The 17678-nt window shown below is 38.2% G+C and overlaps 1 protein-coding gene across 2 annotated transcripts; it reads right to left on the reverse strand.

Moving 5' to 3' along the window:
- Positions 1–7875: 7875 nt before the first annotated feature.
- Positions 7876–17385, reverse strand: LOC114068942 (putative calcium-activated potassium channel subunit beta). 2 transcript variants are annotated; one of them, XM_027905418.1, is made up of 5 exons: positions 17200–17385; positions 11998–12163; positions 11032–11057; positions 10862–10941; positions 7876–9587 (listed from the first exon to the last, which is right to left on the reverse strand). In XM_027905418.1, the coding sequence occupies exons 2-5, from the start codon at positions 12132–12134 to the stop codon at positions 9318–9320; spliced, it is 513 nt and encodes a 170-aa protein (XP_027761219.1). In that variant the 5' UTR covers positions 12135–12163; positions 17200–17385; the 3' UTR covers positions 7876–9317. The 2 variants fall into 2 exon arrangements, with proteins under 2 accessions (XP_027761219.1, XP_027761218.1); XM_027905417.1 differs by having other exon boundaries at positions 7880–9587; positions 10862–11057.
- Positions 17386–17678: the final 293 nt, after the last annotated feature.

A 17678-nucleotide genomic window follows, 5' to 3' on the forward strand; every position in this document is an offset into this window, starting at 1 on the left:
AAAGCAAAATGATTATAGGGACCAACTACTTCCAAATGTTCCTTTGCAAAAGCAGATAAGCTTCTGCAAATTAACTGCCCTTTCACCTTTGTTCCCAAACTGCCCCTCTTTCAGTTATGCTATTAAGATGCTCGCCAAAGGCACTCATTTCTATTTTCTCACTTCTCCCATTTCTATTCTGCAACCCAATTCATCTGGAACTGGTAATTTGTCCACTTTTCACAGTTTTAATTGCCTAATTATCTGTTCCACTGCAGTGATAAATTCTTCAAACATCTTGGTCTCCTCCCAGCATCCCTAAGCCTGAAAGAAAGTATTCTGAGTGTTTTACAGCTGTGTGGTCTGTTTTGATGCTTCTTTGTGAATCCAAATTACAGCTAGTCTTCTGAAATGTTATGTGAGACGGTAAGGAAGACACATAGTCCCTCTTAGTCATACTCAGGCTTCACCTCCCCTCAGTGGAAGTTATTCTTGTGCCTTTGGAGCACACTGGCACTTCATTAGGTCTGTCCTCATGACTGTAGCCTCTGGAAATGCAAGGGGAGGGTAAATGTTGCTAAATGCCCTGAAGACACAGGAAGGTTCATTGCAGTTGTTCAAGTGATGCCAGGGGTTCCTGCACCTGTGTGACATATGACAAGATACTTTGATCTTCCTGTGGCTTCCTAGCCTGCCTTCACCCCTTAAAATCAGAGCTACTGCCTTCAAGTTCAGACAAGCTTCAATTTAGGGGGGTCTGATTGAGAGCAAACGGATGTATCGGTTCTCTATTATACTTTTCTGGGTGTTCGAAATGTTCTTTAACAAGGACAGTGCTTACAGAACCCATGACAATGTGCTTTTATAAAGTGGACTTAGAGTTTGTCCCATGTGGTCCTGCTTTTCCAAATTGTCTAAAAAGGAAGTGAGAGTTTCTGTAGATAAAATGCTGTTCGAGAGGGGCTGCTGCTCTGAGGGGCAGAATAGCTGTTTTCACTCAGAGAAAAGTCCACAACTACTGAAGCTTCACCTTTCAGTACCCGATCTGAGCTCTACCCACTGAAGCTCTCCAATTTCATTACACGACTGGTGGGGACTGTGGGTTTTGTTTTTCTTTTTAAAGTGTCAACATATCTAGTTATATTTTCTCCATACTGATCTGTCTTTGAGCCACTAAGTAAAAGCCATCTCTGTTTGGTGTCTTACACCTGTTTGGGTGACAAAAAAATGAACTGCAGATAAAACTGTCTTTCCCACAAAGACCCTACTACTTGAGCAACCTGAACATATGTACATGCATTGCACTTCTGTCTGCCATCAGAAGCAAGACAGATTTTAAGAACTGACAGTGAGAGAAAGTGATAACGCTCTAGTCTCCCTTTTCAAACTTTTTATAAACCCCTCCCTCTAGAAACTAATGTCTTTGCAAACACATGGCTGCATGTGGCTGCTAGAAATGTATAAAAACCTTAATTATTTGCAATGGTGTAGCTCCAAAAGATAAGTATGTAGTGTTACTTATGCAGAAAAAAAGAGAAGAAAACATTTCTTTATCCTCTGGGAAATTCTTCAGGAAGCTTTTTTTAAGTGGTGTTTTGCAATAAGCATTTGTGTAGGATTCTGTCTGATACTGTGGAATCTTGGGTGTAGTTAGATATCTTATCAGTGGGCAAACCATGTTCTCTTCTGGTATCTAAAGTGGTGATATTAGGTATAACAATTGTGATATTTCTATGGAATATGTTAGAAAAATGCAGAGCATATCAATTTAACTGTCCAGGTCTGTATTTGGACCTATAGTAATAGACAGTTTCTTTAGAGAAAATACTATTTTTTTTGGTGTAATTGATAGTTTAACCTACAGATTTTCAAATGAAAAAACCACTTCAATAAAGCAATAAAGTAATCAGATTCTATAGCATTAGAACAACTTACAAAAATCTTATTGTGTGTGTGGGTGATTTTGATTGATTTTAGTGGCTTTTTTTTTCTTTTTTTTTTTTCCTCCCCATAACCAGTAGGCCAACAGGAAACATGCTGTTGGCAAAAGGGCATTTTAGGATGATGCTACTACCCACTCACGTCAAGCCATCTTCAAAAGCTACCCATTTACACTTAAACTTCTTTATGTGGCGTTTATACTCACACTGTAGTGATATAGGTATGCTAATTTGCCACACAGCCTTTGTCAATTCAAATTGTGCAAAAGGAACAATATATATTTGACCTACTGAACCTTCTAATGAGCAAATTTAAGTGTAAATGGATTACTTTTGAAGATGACTTGACATAAGTGGGTAGTATCATCATCCTAAAATTAGCTTAAATTAGCACCTGAAGTGTAATTTTAATATGTGGTTTTAACTCCAGTAGCACAGTAACAAAGACTGACAGTAAGGTAACATTTGTCTGTGTTTCCTGTTCTCAGAAACCCATCTTGAGCTGCAGGTCAGGTCTGGTTTTTTAGGCTATATTCTATCTGTATTTTTATTAATTATTCCTTGTCTAAAGGGTATCTGTGTTGATCACCTTCATGCTGGCAATAAAACTTGCAGTGGTGCTTCTGCTCTGTGCTGAGTGCCTGGTAAAGTTAAGTAGTTTCCTGAGCGTGAATCCTATTTTTGGGGCTCCAGCAAACGAACTTCTGTCCTGACTTCTTGGTGATGTTATTTGTGGGATTCCTCTTGTTGGACCTTTGTTGTTTTTGTATGAATAGTCAAGCTCATAAATGGTAATGTAATGGAAAGCAGGCATGGGAAGGTTTTAACTACAGCAGCATTGAAGCTTGTGACGCAATTGGAATAAATATTCATGGCCAACTTCTTTTCCATTTGCACAGCTTTCCTAAAACCCAATAGCATGCATATAGAATCTGATGTGCACTTCTCAGACAGTTCTAGCTTTTAATTTCATTCTTTGTAATGACTGTTTCACAGCATTTGGCTTGCAGGGCACGTGGGTGGAGTACATTTAATGTTGATAAGTAGAAGCAAAGTAGTCTGAGGTTTAAAATAAGAGTGATTAATGCCTTCTTTTCTAAGTGAGAGACTTTGTCCAGTAGCCTTTACATTAGAGTGTGAGAGAAATTGCTACCACAGATTCGATGAGGTGCTCATCCTGTTAAGTCAAAAGAGATTTTTGAAAGTATAAAAATAAAACTTTGCTACATAATACACATAATTGCATCTAGCCAAAATTAATATTGTTTTAATCTGCTGTGATCTGAAAATTGCCCCTATCACTTAAATCTACTAAAGAACAAGTGTTTAACTTGCCTGCCTTTGAAATTTTGAAATGGCATCTTCAACTTTTAGGTAAATTTGTCTTTCAGACGAGCAATAATGGCATGATATTTTTCTAGTGCTTTTGTTTATGTTGTGTGATTTGATGTTGTTTTGCCGTTTGTAAATGCCTGTAGCTAGAAGATCAGATGTTCATTTTGGTGTAATTTCAGTAAGGATCACATTTAAACTGGGTAATGGAGGATGGAATTTACAAATACATTCATTGTAAAGGCAGTATGATGTGTTTGAATCAGTGGAACACCAACCACCTTACCCCAAAACTGCTTTGCCAACTCTGGTTGTGAAGTGTGTAAAGGGGATTGAGTGAAGTTGTTCTGCTGAAATTACTCCAGTTTATGGGAGTGATTACATGGCAGTGGTGAAGACCTGGAATGCATTTGTTATCAATGCAGTGATTATGAGGGACTGGTCTCCCTTTCTCTGTCCCTCTGGTAGATTTTCTTGTAATGAGATCGGGTCACTTCCTCTTCTGAATGGACTTACACTTTTAAAATACCCACTGGATGAAGGGGTGCAGGAGTGGACTTCTAGCTAAAGATCAAAAGAAGAGCATTACCTATTTAGCTCTGTGGATCCAGCTTTATTTGCAAAGAAAATCACTTGAAAACAGTGTAATGCAGTACTTTGCCTGAAATTGTTCTGTGATGTTTTCAGACCTTGCAATAAGGGTTTCAGTCTTCATCAAATAAATGCAGTTTAAAAATATCTTTGAATTAACTATATTTCTACATGATCTGCTGTTGAGGGTGATAAGTTCTGTGGTTTGTTTGTTTGTTTGTCTATACCCTCAGAATTTTGGTGTAAATGCCATTTATTTTTGGATACTTTCTTATCTGTGGATTTTATTACCAAAACGTTGTATGCCTCAGCACGACGTGTTGCTTTGTGATTAGGATAACAATTCACAATAATATCAGGTACATCATCCAGTCTAAATTAGAAGTGTGTGTTGACTACTAATGAAATTAATAATAGGCACCAGGGAAAACCATACTACTGAGAATATAATTCTTTTAAGTGTTTTGGTATGTTCAGTTGGAAAGATAATAATGGAGAGTGATGCTGGGGGAAAATTCCAGTGAAATAAGTGCTCCTAAAATGTGGTTTTCACTCTTTCCCCTAGCTGGCAAATAGACAGCAATTTTCATGGTTTTTCTGCTTGCACAGTATAAAAGCTTTTCATTTTCAATATCAGTGTTACAATTGTATGAGATGTTTGTTCTGTTAGAATTCTAAAATGGACATTTCAGTTTTGAAATATTGAAGAAGGATTCTTGGGAAATTAAAAATTTAGGTGCTGGTGTCTACATTTTGATGGAGAAGACCTTGACATAACTAAAGAATGGCTTAAATTTAAAGTCAGTTTTAAGTTCTCTGTGTAGAAAATATTTTGGTTGCTGCCTTCCAGTCCTTGTGTTTGAACTGGCCAACTTCATCTCTTAGCAGCAGCTTAAACTTCAAATCAACCTATGTATGTGTTTCCCTTTTCAGTTCATTAGTTCATTAATGAAGCCCTTGCTTCTTATTGAATTTCCAGTAATATAAGGTGAGAGAGCCAAGAAAACTGTCTGCTGAAGACATTTCTTGTAATGATTTTTTTATTAGTGCAATTGTGCCCCTGCAGAGATTTTATTTGGAAAGAAGACTTTATAGGAAAACCTATCTCATGCCACTGGGCAGGGTAGATGCAGCACTTAATTTTAATGAGTATTGATTGTTTTTAATTTGTTCCCTGTGTGTAAAGAGCCAGCCCTCCCTTACATAAGTTAAGGAAGAGGAAAGTGCATATCCCACCAAGCTTAGACTGCTCTCCCTGGAGCTGTGCAGGGTGCAAGAGGACAGCAGGGCTCGAGGGTGGGTGAAAAGATGGCCAAGAGGTCCCTTTGCTCAGATTGTCAAATCTCTCACTTTGAGGGAGAGGTTGATTTGGCACGAAAGGAGAACTTGGTGCTTTCATCTCATTCCAGAGTTACAGTCCTTTTAGAGATCTGGTATAGGATTGGGTTTTTTCATTGGTTTGGTTTGGTTTTTTTTTTTTTTTTTTTTAACTTTTAGGCATGACTACAAGTGTTTTGCATGGAAATTCCTGCTTTGGTCCTGTTCTCTCACCTACCAGATTTTGAGTGAGTTAAAACTTCAGCCAATTTCTCTGATGGTTTCTCATAAGTTGAGCATAATCTGTATTTGAAGAAAAAGTTCTGTAATGCCAGTAATAGAAACAAGGATCACATCATTATTTTAATATCTATCAAAATTTACTCAGATTGAGAAGTGAAAGAAGCCTCTGTTTTTTTTCCATTCCTTTAAATGTGTGAAATATTTTAATGACTTTATCTATCACAGATGGTGATGCTATGTTTGTTTACTCAGACCGAGTAACTTTTGCGCTGGTTTGACCAGGTAATACAACTCTTTCAAACTGCTGCACTGGGGGTTCATGCCTGCAGCACTTAACATGTCTGTGGAGACTCTGGAAGAGTAGTGTTCTGGTCTTTGAGATGTCTGGCTCCCTGTCAAATCCTTGACCAGAGGCATAATTCTGAGCAAATCGAAGTTCAGTCAATGAAAGAACTTTGAATATCAAGCTGTGGATGACAAGTCACTTGCACAGTGTAGTGATAGAGAATAAAAAGAGAATAAAAAGCTTGTTATGCTAATCTTTCCAGTGGTTGCCCTCTTGGTCTCTGCAAGGGGTTCACAGGTGCTATTGAAATAGGAAGATTTGCTCATCTAAAGAAATCAAGTAACTAAGTGTTAATGACGTTTTATGGAAATAACATTTGAGTGCAACATCCTCTCTCATCCAGAATGAAATGTTGAAAACACGAGTCTCTTTAAATACTCCGAAGTCCTCAGTGGTGTTGATGAAAACCTCCCTGCTGCTGCAGATGCAGCCGTGCCTGCTGGGACACGCTGGGAAGCCGGTGCTGATGGCTGAGTTATGTGCAGCGCTGGGGGTTGTTAAAGAGCTTGCTCATCTCCTGGCCTGGCAGCTGCAAGGTATTATTAGTGGGCCTGGTGCCTGGCTTTCCTGGAGCACAGCAACAGATGATGGAAGAGGAGAAGTAAACTTCTTTTCTCAGTATCTCAAGCACTGCCCTTCTGTTGAAGCTTAAGATATTGAGGATCTGCCTCTTCACACAAAGCAATTTAAAAAAAAATAAAAATCCGTAGTTGGTATTTGATGAATTGCAGACTGGATCCCTGAGTGATCAAGGTGAAAGAACTTTTGGGCAGGATGGAGCTGGGCTTGTACTTGTAGGTCATAGCTATTCCTGCACTGTCCAGCAAGTGCAAAAAACAGTATGAACTGTTCTATATAAAAGTGCTGTTGTTTCCCTATTATGCAAATAGCAAACACTGCAAGTTATACAGGCCAAAGAAATTATTTCAATCTACCCCTTTACACACTTTGTTCTTTATTTGGTGCTGTATGCAATAATTTATATTAATAATTTTTAAAAAGGCTACGTCCAAATGGTTCTGTATTAAAAAGAAGCTTGAAATAGTGTCAGAATTCATGTGCTATATTCTAGTTTGCAGCAATTCTCTTCCTACTGAAGTTTGCTTTCTATCACAGTAAGAGTATATTACAACATACACTTAATACTGAGCTGAAGGACTTTCAAGTTTGCAGTTTGAAAATATTGATTGTGAACAGTTTGATGCCCAGGAAGCGATTTAACAACAGCTTTAACAAAATCTGTGCTGTGAAGAGCACCCAATAAATACTTATCAGCATGGCCTATTGCATGCTGGTTTTCAGAATAAATTCTGGGGGGAATAAACCGCCTTATACAAACCAGTTCCTAAGCTTGTGCTAAGCATTTTTCTTTTCAGGGATGTTGGCAGTGTGTTCTGGAAAAGGCTCCTGAGTGCAGTGCTGTTACAACTGCCCAGAGTAGAAACTGCCAGGAACCATTGCAGCTGGTTGGGCAATGTTGTCTTGTTCTCAGGCCAGCTAATCTGCCTTGACTATAAAGAACTCGAAATCATTTTCTTAGAGGTGTGGGAGTATACTTAAATTTACTTAGTGTGTTGAGTTTCTACATCAGTGTGCTACTTCTGAAGAGCAAATGATATGTATTTCAAGTGCAGGCAGTTTGTTTGATAGCACCATTTTTTAACACCTTTGAAGTTTCTATTCTTTGGTGCTATTTTATTGCTTTACTGAAAGCAGTCCAGAAGGCAGTGAATTATTCACGGGTAGCTTGGTCATCCTCTGTTCATGAGGATAATAACTGGTATTTTGCACTATCCTGTTCTACTTTTTTGTTTGCTGATCATGATGAAAAGTAAACTCTGACACTGTTCTGTTTGTAATGTTAGAAAATGCAAGTAATAGGTTAATATTTCAACTTTTCTCTTTTTTACAATAAACAGTATGGAATTTTGCCACATTAACAAGAATAACTCTTTCCACTGTAATTTAATGAATTTAAATTTATATCTAAGCCCTGCAACTTTCCTGTAAATGATAGCTTCTAGTGGTTCCTCAGCTGTCTGATGAAAAAGCATGCATTAGTTGTGTTCCAAATGTATTTTTGTGTTCCAAAATTAGCTGTGTGTATTTGACTCTGTGCCAGTCAAATACAGTGTATGGGAAGTATCTCATTTTTCTCTGGTGTCCAGTTGTAATTGAAATTTGGCTGAGAGGAATAGTTATTTTGAGAGAATAGAGAATCTCTACATGTGCATCAGGAATCTTGGCACTGGAAACACAAATACCTCTTTTGTGAAATATCTTTGTGCTAGGCATGTAAACTTCTGGCTGTGGCTTCATCAGCTTCTTTTATTTGGTGTAAGGGATCACAGATGTTTTCTACTTGTTGTGGTTTAAGAATAGTATTCCCCAATTTAGTGTTCCCACCAAAACACTCCAAACCGTGTTCCAATCGCTCACTTCCCCTCCCTGGTGTGGGTGGCTGGAGAGGAAAATTGGAGGCACAAAAGGTAAAGATCTCAGGCTTATGTAAGAACAATTTACTGGAAACAGCAATGAAATAAGACAATGAACACAGTAACAGCAATAATACTAATAAAAGAGTGTACAAGAAATTAATGATTTGAATGAGTTCTCACTCCCAACAGTGCCCAACTGCTCCCTCTGCCCACGCTACCTGTTCCAGAAGGAAGCCCTTCCACATCCCTGGAAAATGACATGAGGTGGTGTGGCATAACAACAGGGTCCTAGCTATGCCCCTTCCTGGCTACTGAAAAAATTAACCCTGTCCTGGCCAGAACAAGGACACTACTTCATAATAATATTCTTTACGTCTTCGCTTCGTCTCCTTAACAATTTTATAAACTATGAAAATGGCAGGAAGGTAACCTCCCTCATGTGATGCACTTGTTTCAAATAAAGCAAGACTAAAATTTGAGTTAAATACAAAAACTCCTAGTATAAGCTTCTTTATTATACTCTGCACTTTATGCATTTCTTTATATACAACTGGTACTGGATGATTAGAGTGCAAATTTCGTAAAGTCTGTGTGTGCACATTTTGAGCTGTTGTCTCCCTCCCCTTTCCCAAAAAGCAGAGAGAAAGCCATGAAAACAAACATCTTTTTGCATCATAACAAAGCTGCCTTTCTCGACAGACAAGAATATACCTCGAGTACATACTGCATGGGTGTATAAGTATATAAAGGGTGTGTTTGCCAGTGATGATGTAAATGGATCTGGCACATACTAATCTCAACCAGACAGAAAACCGGCACCACATCTAAAATGTGGAACAAGAGTTTAGTAGTAACCTTGAGTTGTAGCTTTGCAAAGTAACTGCACCTCATAAAGCCCAGGGAAACAACATATAGTAATTTGGTCTGTGTGCTTATGAGGTATTTTCAGACATTCCTTGGAATATTTTGTCCTTGGGTATTGGATTGCCATCCATAGTGGGTGCCATTCAGTTCTTTGGAATGCCTGCCCTTGGAGGGACACCTGGTACGTTAAGAATCACAGAATGCCAGAAACAGGCAGAACAAAGGCATTTTAATATTTTGCAACAATCTGTGCTAGAAATTTATTTTCTACTGCCAAGCAGAAAGAACAGAAACATACTGACTAATTTTTACCAGAACAACTATCAAACATCCACCGGTAAACATCAGTGTAGGCCAGAGGAAAGCAAAGAGGAGGCCTTTTGGGGGATAAAGTCTACTTAAAATAACATTGGTCTGTGTTCCTCCTGGATCATAGTAACACGGGAAAGTGTGGTATTTCCTGAAATTGCTTGCAATTGTTTCTATTCGTGCTTTAACTTCTTTAGAGTTCTCCAACTTGTCTGGGACGTACGAGCACTGCAATGAGAAATTAAGGTGATTTATTATGATGGATACTCTAACACAAAGTCTGTAGTTAAATGAGATTGGGGAAAAAAGCCAAGCTAGTACTGACAAAATCTTGTGTGTTTTGGCATCCTTGAAGATTGTTTTGGTTATGTCCATAACCCATTTGTCATGTTTCCCTATTTCCATCAGTGTGTCTATGCCCCCAGTTTGCAGATTTACAGATTGCAGTTATGTTGTTGGAAAACAATAACAAAAAAACCCACCCCCGAGTCTTTGAGAATGTCACTTCATTACTACAGTGCCAAACCCCAATTCCTAATAGAGCTTCTGGGCACTGCCACAGCAGGAAAGTGTTAGTTGTGCAGAAATTCACACTGGCTTGTTTCACTCTGTGCCTTTGGTTGTAACTAATAGAAAAATACAGCAAGTGCAGCTGTTGGAACCTTCCTACTTGTTCTTGTAACACAGAATGCAGTTTTTTAGTCTTCAGTGGAAATACCGTTAGACTCTGAAGCACATTTTTTTTTTTTTTTTGTTATTCATAACCTTTTTTTTCCTCCAATATTCTTTTTGATATCTAATAATGGCTTGGTGTATTAAACTGGGAACTGGCCAAGGCAGAAGGGAGGATGGTTCCTGAGCTGAAAACATGCAGTACTGCAAGTAGGTAGGAAATCGATAAATCACCTCATCTTGCAGTGAACAAGACTTGTTTCCATCTACACTGGATAATTTCTGCTTTGCTGCTTTATTGCATGTAATGCAAAAAACGTTCCCTGAGATAGTCACTATAAAAATAAGCATTAGATAGAGAAATCTCTTCAGCTCAAGTGTTTTATGCTGTTTTAGGTTTGCATCTTCCAAAATCACTTATTTGTTTCTTCTTTCTGTCTAAAATGTGCATCATGTTGCTGTTTCCTCCGCTTTCTTTATTCCCTGCTTCACATCATACACCTAAAATGCAAGTAAAATCGGGGTTTGTGCTCTCATTTTGGATGTTTTTTAAATTCAGGTCTCTTATGCGATAATTCAATATGGAACCGAGCAAACCACAGCTTATAAACTGTTCCAATTGCTCTTCAGCTTGGAGACTTAAATATTTTAAAATGTTCAGAAATGTTATATATTCACGTTGGTGGGACTCCTTAACAAGCATTAACTTGATAACGTTTGATGTTATGTTTAAAATAAAATCCAAACCGATGTCATTTCTGCAAGACATGAATATGTAAAAGACAAGCGACTCCTGCTCTTACTGTGCTGCTTGGTTTAAAAACCATCACCTTAGGATTTCTGTCCAGTGTATCTTCAGTCTGGTACAGCATCACCTCCTGTCCTGAGGCTGTCAGATTAACCCACACTTGTAGACAGGGATAAGAAAAGGTGTCCTCGTCCTCTGAGCCTTCGCTGTCTGGGCAGAGAACTTTGTCCTCAATGTTGGCCTTGAGTACTTTGCACACAGTTTCTGTTGTCCAAACGCTACAAAACCAAAACACAACAAACTTGGTTTTGAACTTTTCGACAACGCAATAAACTTTTGCTCACAGCAGCACGCTTTGGTGGCAAAAAAAAAAAATTAAAAAATTGTCTCATTCCAGTTCTTACAAAACTAATCTCTTTACATGCATCTTTCTTTTGTGATGTGATCTGGAGGCTGGAGAATAAATAAAATATGTGTGAGCTACTCTATTTTAAATATAATGGTTTTCAGACAGTTTTGAGATTGAAGATGCTCTAGCAAGAAGAACAAGGTGGATGTCCTTGCTTTCTCTGTCAGAGTCTTCAAGTGTGAACAAGTGAGATGCACTCTTTGTCTTGTTATTTTGATTTTTTGCAAATTGATTTTCTGTGTGGAGGCAGAATTTGCAAAGTGAAATAAAAATGTGGGTAATAGTAACTCCTTCAGCATTCATTGTATTCTGCAGCATTTTAAGTGGCACACTCTGTGCTGGTTTCTTATGAGGTCTCAGTTAGAAGTAAGACACAGATTCTGCAGTGAACAATTTTAACATGACTTCTGCTGCTCAAGTTTTAATAGTTTTATTAAACACAACACTCCTGCATGTGAAAAAGCTTTTTAAAACTGTTTTTATCCTGCAAAATTTGGCTTTTCATTGTCAAGCTTCCATGAGCATGGTTGTTTTTTTGATTTTATGTATTTTCACTGTAAATGTTTTACTTTTAATTTTGTTTTGTTTAACCCTGAGGAGCATCATTTTCTCTTCCTTGTGGTTACCTTTAATTGCCTAAGAACTTGGCTTACTTTTTTTTTCTGTCTTAAATCCTTATGAGCTCTTTGAGAGTACATGGTTTATTTATTGTACAACGTACTAACATATCTTTTATCACTTTTTTAATATTTGTATTTGATGACAGGAAAAACAATTGCTTTACTTCATGAACAAATGGCTGTTATTACCTCTTAGTGTAGAAAGGCACAATGGTGATCCCAATAAAAAAGTACATCATCATGGAGCATGCAACCATTCCCAGGCCCAGGCACAGGGCTCTTGTTTCTCCTCTCTTCTGTGCAGTCACCAACTTCTTTCCCAACATGATCCAGAGTTGTGAAACTTGAATAACCTCTTTTTTGGTATAAAATAAAATACGATACAGAAAATAGAGGAAAAACATGACAGTTATTGTGATTGTGTAGTAAGTTTCTGAAATACAGTATGTTCCATGAAGGAACAGTCTAATTTCTGCAAAACTAGAATAAAAAAAAGTTACTGTGTTTTTTGTTAGGCTCCTTTTTCAATTTTTAAATTTACCTTATAGACCTTTAAAAGAAGTGTATGTGTGTATAGGCTAGGAGGTGGGGTAGGAAAACCTGATAACTTTTGGAGAGAGTTCTGTTAACAGTCCAATTGTCCTCAGCCTTAATTCAGTCTATTTTATGTTGCTGTTTCTCTGAAGTAAGAGATGTTGTGTTGTGTGTTGGTAAAGGCTGCATAAAGGGAAAATCTTCCCAGAATGGAATCCTTTCTACATGACACTTTTTCTCCTGGAGTAGACTGAAATGTGGTTGTCTTATTTCAAAAGAACTGAAATAATTTAAAATTTAGCATCTAAGATTTCCAGTTCAGACTTGTGCAAGTTGTTTTGGCCTTGTCCATTCAGGGATGCTCCAAACCTGGTGTTGGTGGAACACTTGGGGAACTCTTGGGCAGAGCTGTCTAAACCTGAGCTTGTGAGTGACTGGCATTATCCTCCCCCCCCCCACCTTGTCAAAGAGTGTTCTAAATGACCTTCCTAATGCTTTGATAAGGAGAATCTGAAAACAATTTCTGTGAATCTATATGCCTTTAAATCATTATGATTTAAATCATTATGATTGTGATATAAATGGGTCATGACTTTGTGAGTTGAACCCATCACCAGTAGCTGCTTCACTGCAAAGGACAAGACTGGCAAAATTTGTGTGGGCTTTTTTTGGGATAAGAGAGGAAAGAAGAGGGGAAGGAGAAAAGGAAAATATGTTACATACATGCTGAACCAGTTTTCAGTCCTGTTCTCCTGTGCAAGGCAGTGGTGCACAGCTTCATGCAGTGCATTTTCAGGGTTATAGTTTCAGGTGTGTGTTTAGGGTTGATGCTTTCTGGCTGGCCTTCAGGATGGTGTGGTTCCTGCCTAAATCCATCTGTGTTCAGACTTAAATTTAGATACAGTGTAAGACAAGTACAAACCAAAGTTAGCAAACAGGCTCTTCAGGTTATCTCCTGGTGGTCTCCAGCTGCCCCAGACTGGCAGAGCTGTGCTGTTACTGCAGGTGGGAGACCACGCTGAATTTGGTGAGCAACAAGATAGCTCTCAAAGCTGTGAGTTTCAGCTCTTAAAGGAAAGAATGGAAATATATTCTGAATGTTGCTTTCTCTCCTGTTAGTTCTGGTTTTCACTGGTAAAAGCGCCTCCAACTTTGACTGTTTAACGATGAAAGGAAAAAGGTATTTGAATATTGACATGCTGCTGTTTTTAGACTGCTGTAACATCTGAATGTTTGTGCTATTAGCAATAAAAATATTGAAGTCTGTGGACGGTAAAACAGCTTCAGTTGTTTTGCATAACTTGGGGTTAGTTGCACATTTTAAGTAAATGTTTTGAAGTTGCTAAGTACATGGTATCAAAGTGAAAGGCTGTTCTTAGGTGCCCCTAGAAACTAAAGGAGTATGGAATTTTGTCCAGTTCCATATTTAATTCCACTTTAAATAGAACATAAACATCCACTGTGAATTTTGCATACAGCATTTTGAGGGGAGTTGTTTTCCTGATGATTATGTATAATTCACTGCCATTGTAAGAAGCATCTCAATTTGAAAACTGCCATAAGATGAACCTTCCCTGTTTACTGGCATTTGAGTTTAGTGCAGAGGGTGAGCAAATGCCCTTAAGTAAGGCTGTGTTGTGTTTTGCTTGGTCAGCGGTGTCGTAAATTGAACATGTGGCATCAAATAGTGCTGCACCTGCATATTCACATAAAATTGGAAATAGCACTTATAAAACCCAAAGAATTCCAAAATATTCAGAATATTGTGCAACATGACACATTAAGACCAATTGCCTTTCCTGCTGTGCAGCTTGGTCAGAGGGGAAAGTGGAATAAGGGAAAACATCACTGGTCCCAGAGCACAGGCCCTGAGACAATGGGGTAGCAGGTCCTTATAGCACAGTGGGAAGCTAAAGATAGAGGAGTGAAAACATGTGGTGTTAGCAAGAAATTCTTACATACAGTAACAATGATTAGTTTTTAATTTTCTGTGAGAAACTGAAAAAATGGAAGACTGATATTGCCACCATGACTTGTGGAAAACTTAAAATAGAGACCTAGTGCTGTTACATGTACTGAGTTTTAGATGAGCCATGAGGTTTACAGAACTGACCCAGTTACACTGAGAAACAACAAAGTGATCAGCCCCCTTGTTACATGGAAAACAAGAACTGTGGGACTATTAACCAAAGAATTAATAAGGAATGTAATTGCTCCAACAGTCTGTTTGAATGTCAGCCACACAAGCAGCAGAAGCACCACTAAGCTCGTTCTTCTAATAATCTAAAACTGCAAGACTGCCTCTTTAAGACACAAAAGGAACTTGTGTGTGTAAACTGGAAATTTTTCTCAAGTGGCCCAGGGTTTTCCCAGCATGAAGTGCAGTGCTGTTCCCTGTCCTGACACAAGCCAGACTGCCTGACCCTGGCTCTCTGCATGGGCTGCTGAATGATCCTGCTTGCCCCTGCTCCCCTCAGTTCAGACATTCGCTCTGCCACAAAGTGAATAAGGACGTTTGAATTATGCAGAGAATGTTAACAAGAAAGATTAATTAAAAATATCTTATTAAGTGCATCTTTAGATAGATAAACTAACCAGCTAGGTCTTCAAGCTGTGTAAATTAAGGATACTTATGTCATTGTTCTGTTGCTGAACCAGCTTAGCTGTAACTGTGGCCCCTAAACTGAAATACACATTTCCTGGTACATTTTTTTTTCTGTGTTCAAATGTAGAAGATCAGAAAAAAATCTGTAACACTATTTCATACATGTACAGAAAAAAATTAAGAGGAAAAACCAAATAGCAAAGGAAGCCCATGCGAATTTTTTTTCTTTCTTACATAAATATTCATATGTTCTTCTGCTGGAAATCCTTCATCTTCTGGCTCTCAAGATAAAGCATGCTGCATGCATGTGGAAAAATGCATTAATTTGGAATTTCCTCGTTGTCTAAAAGGTTAATTGCTTCAGATTTAAAATTTTTCTCTGGCTCCTGGCTCTGTCTATGAATATTAGAACGAGTGTTGAAAGTGCTGATTTAGTGTTTCCTCTGACAAAATCATTATGTCTTTGAAAATGAAGCACTGCAGAAGACTTGATTGGCCCAGGAAGTCTGAGCAAATTTGAACTGGGAGATGCTGAAGTGTACAAGGTGGGCCTTCAATAGAAAATTTGAATGTATTTTTGTACTGAAGATTTTGTGGGATGTCTACGCATTTATTAGGAATGTATAAACTACAAATGTTTTCATAATGTTCCCTCTGCCTAATCTTCTTCAGTCTACTTAAATTATACAGTACATTAGCTGTGCAATTTCAATTATAATCACTGCATTGACAGCTGCTGGTGATAATACCAGGGGTGCCATCTGGTCAGGTTTGGAATAGTCCCCTGTTTTGATTAGAGACATGTCTGATACTTGGTGGGAAGTTTTCCTCCTCCTCCTCCTCCCCCATCTTTTGAGGAGTTTCCAGTAGTGTGACCTCTATGAGTTTGGATGGGACCTCTTTTTTTTCTCCTGTCAAGTGCCAACTTAATAGTCACCTTGTTTTATTCTCAAAACTTGTTATACGGACTACTTAAAAACTACCAGCTTTGCTGGGTTTTTAAGAGGACCATAGGCTTTGGTGTCAATTTACTGGCCAAGTGCATTGTGTGGGAACCAGAAGGTAAAATCTTTAGATTTTTAAGTGTGAGCTCTCTATGGATTATGTTACTTGGACAGAGCTTGTGTTTACATATTTATTACTGTCTCTGAGTAGAGTTAGTTTGATCACTCAAAGTGGCCTACCTGTGTTTTCATGGGTATTCCAACATTGCTTAGATTCCTCCTTTCTGTTCCAATCCTACACTCATCCATTTCTCATTGGCTGCCCCACCACTTACATGAGACTGAAGTCAAAACTGCATTTATGTTGTCACTTCCTTTCCCTCTCCCCACTCTCAGTTTCCTCCTCTGGCAGTTACAGGCATTTCTTACCGGTACCAGGGGTGCTGGGGCCAGAGAACACTGGGTTTATTCATTGTAAATTGATAAGAAGCCATTACTTAATAAGCTTTCTGTGCATCTGGGACCACAAATACTATGTTACAGAATAAGGTGGTGCTGAATCTCCATGGAAAAGTGCACAGAAAAGGAGATTCTCCTGTAGTTGTTTGGAAACATGAAAGAGCAATATTTTGACTGCTTAACATGATACAACTATGTTTATTTTATGAAATATACTGTATCATTTTGCTTTGTTGCTGTACTGCAAGAGTGAATTAAAGAAATTAGCTTTTTCTTCTCTTTAAAAACATATGCAATTATTTAAGACATTCTTTTAGCTTTTAAACATGGTCATTCTTAAAAAAAAAAAAGAAAATGGGGAAAAAAGAAGTTACTTGCTTAGTTCAGCAGATTTGAAATCTGGCTGAAGTGCTTGTTTTTGATTCTCTGCTGTACAGGGTTGCACAGAAGAAATCAGCTTAAGAGTAGGTTTTAGGGAAGTCTGGAGGAGTTTAAGTGCCTAAGGGGTAGCTATGCAGGACGTCTAAAGTAATGCTCAGCACCCAAAGCTGTGAAACTCCTGAGAGTAAAGGTGTATTTACCATTAAAATGGATAAAAGCTATGATCTTATATGAGCTCTATACTCTCAATTTCTGAAAATATTACTGTTACCTTTGCTAACAGTTATGATTGTGTCGAGTTACGAAAGAGAGAACAACTTAGCGCGTTGCTACAGGAAAGTTATCTGTGCTGTCCTCCACAGTGCAGCAGATTTAGAAAGCCTGTTGCTTCCCAAAACACTGCACTTTTCAGAACCCAAAGCTATTGCATGCTCCCAAGGAGAAACAGTTGCTTAGAAATATACTCACAGTTTTTGATGAAATGTTGCTTTCTCTGATGATTATAAAAAAAAAATCTTCTGTTACATGACAGACTTGAGACAGGGGTAGAGCTCAGAGCCGAAAGGGATTTTTATTATTTTTTTCCTTTCCCGTACTTCTCTGGGTTTGCTTTGCTGTGGCTGAACTCGTAACTCAGTTCCCCTATTACAAAGCCTTTTGTAACCATAAATGGTAAGGTATGAAAGAGCACTGTCCTTTTGGAGATTCATTGCAGAAACCAGGAAGCTACAATATTAAGGCTTATTTTTCTCATACCCTGGAGTCCCTTTGCCACATCCCCTGGTGGATTTGTGTTAAGCTATGGCCCTACTCCTTTTGTGCAGCTTTTTTTTTTTTTTTAGTTTAGAAATCTGACAGATCTTTTGCGTAAGGTTTAAGAAATTGAATGTATCAATGACCAGTGGTACTGATTCTTAATTCTTAATACCCAAACTATTACCAGCTGT

The sequence above is a fragment of the Empidonax traillii genome, unplaced genomic scaffold, assembly GCF_003031625.1.
Source record: "Empidonax traillii isolate 1590-97213 ecotype Southwest subspecies unplaced genomic scaffold, ASM303162v1 scaffold1152:size184241, whole genome shotgun sequence".
NCBI classification, from domain to species: domain Eukaryota; kingdom Metazoa; phylum Chordata; class Aves; order Passeriformes; family Tyrannidae; genus Empidonax; species Empidonax traillii.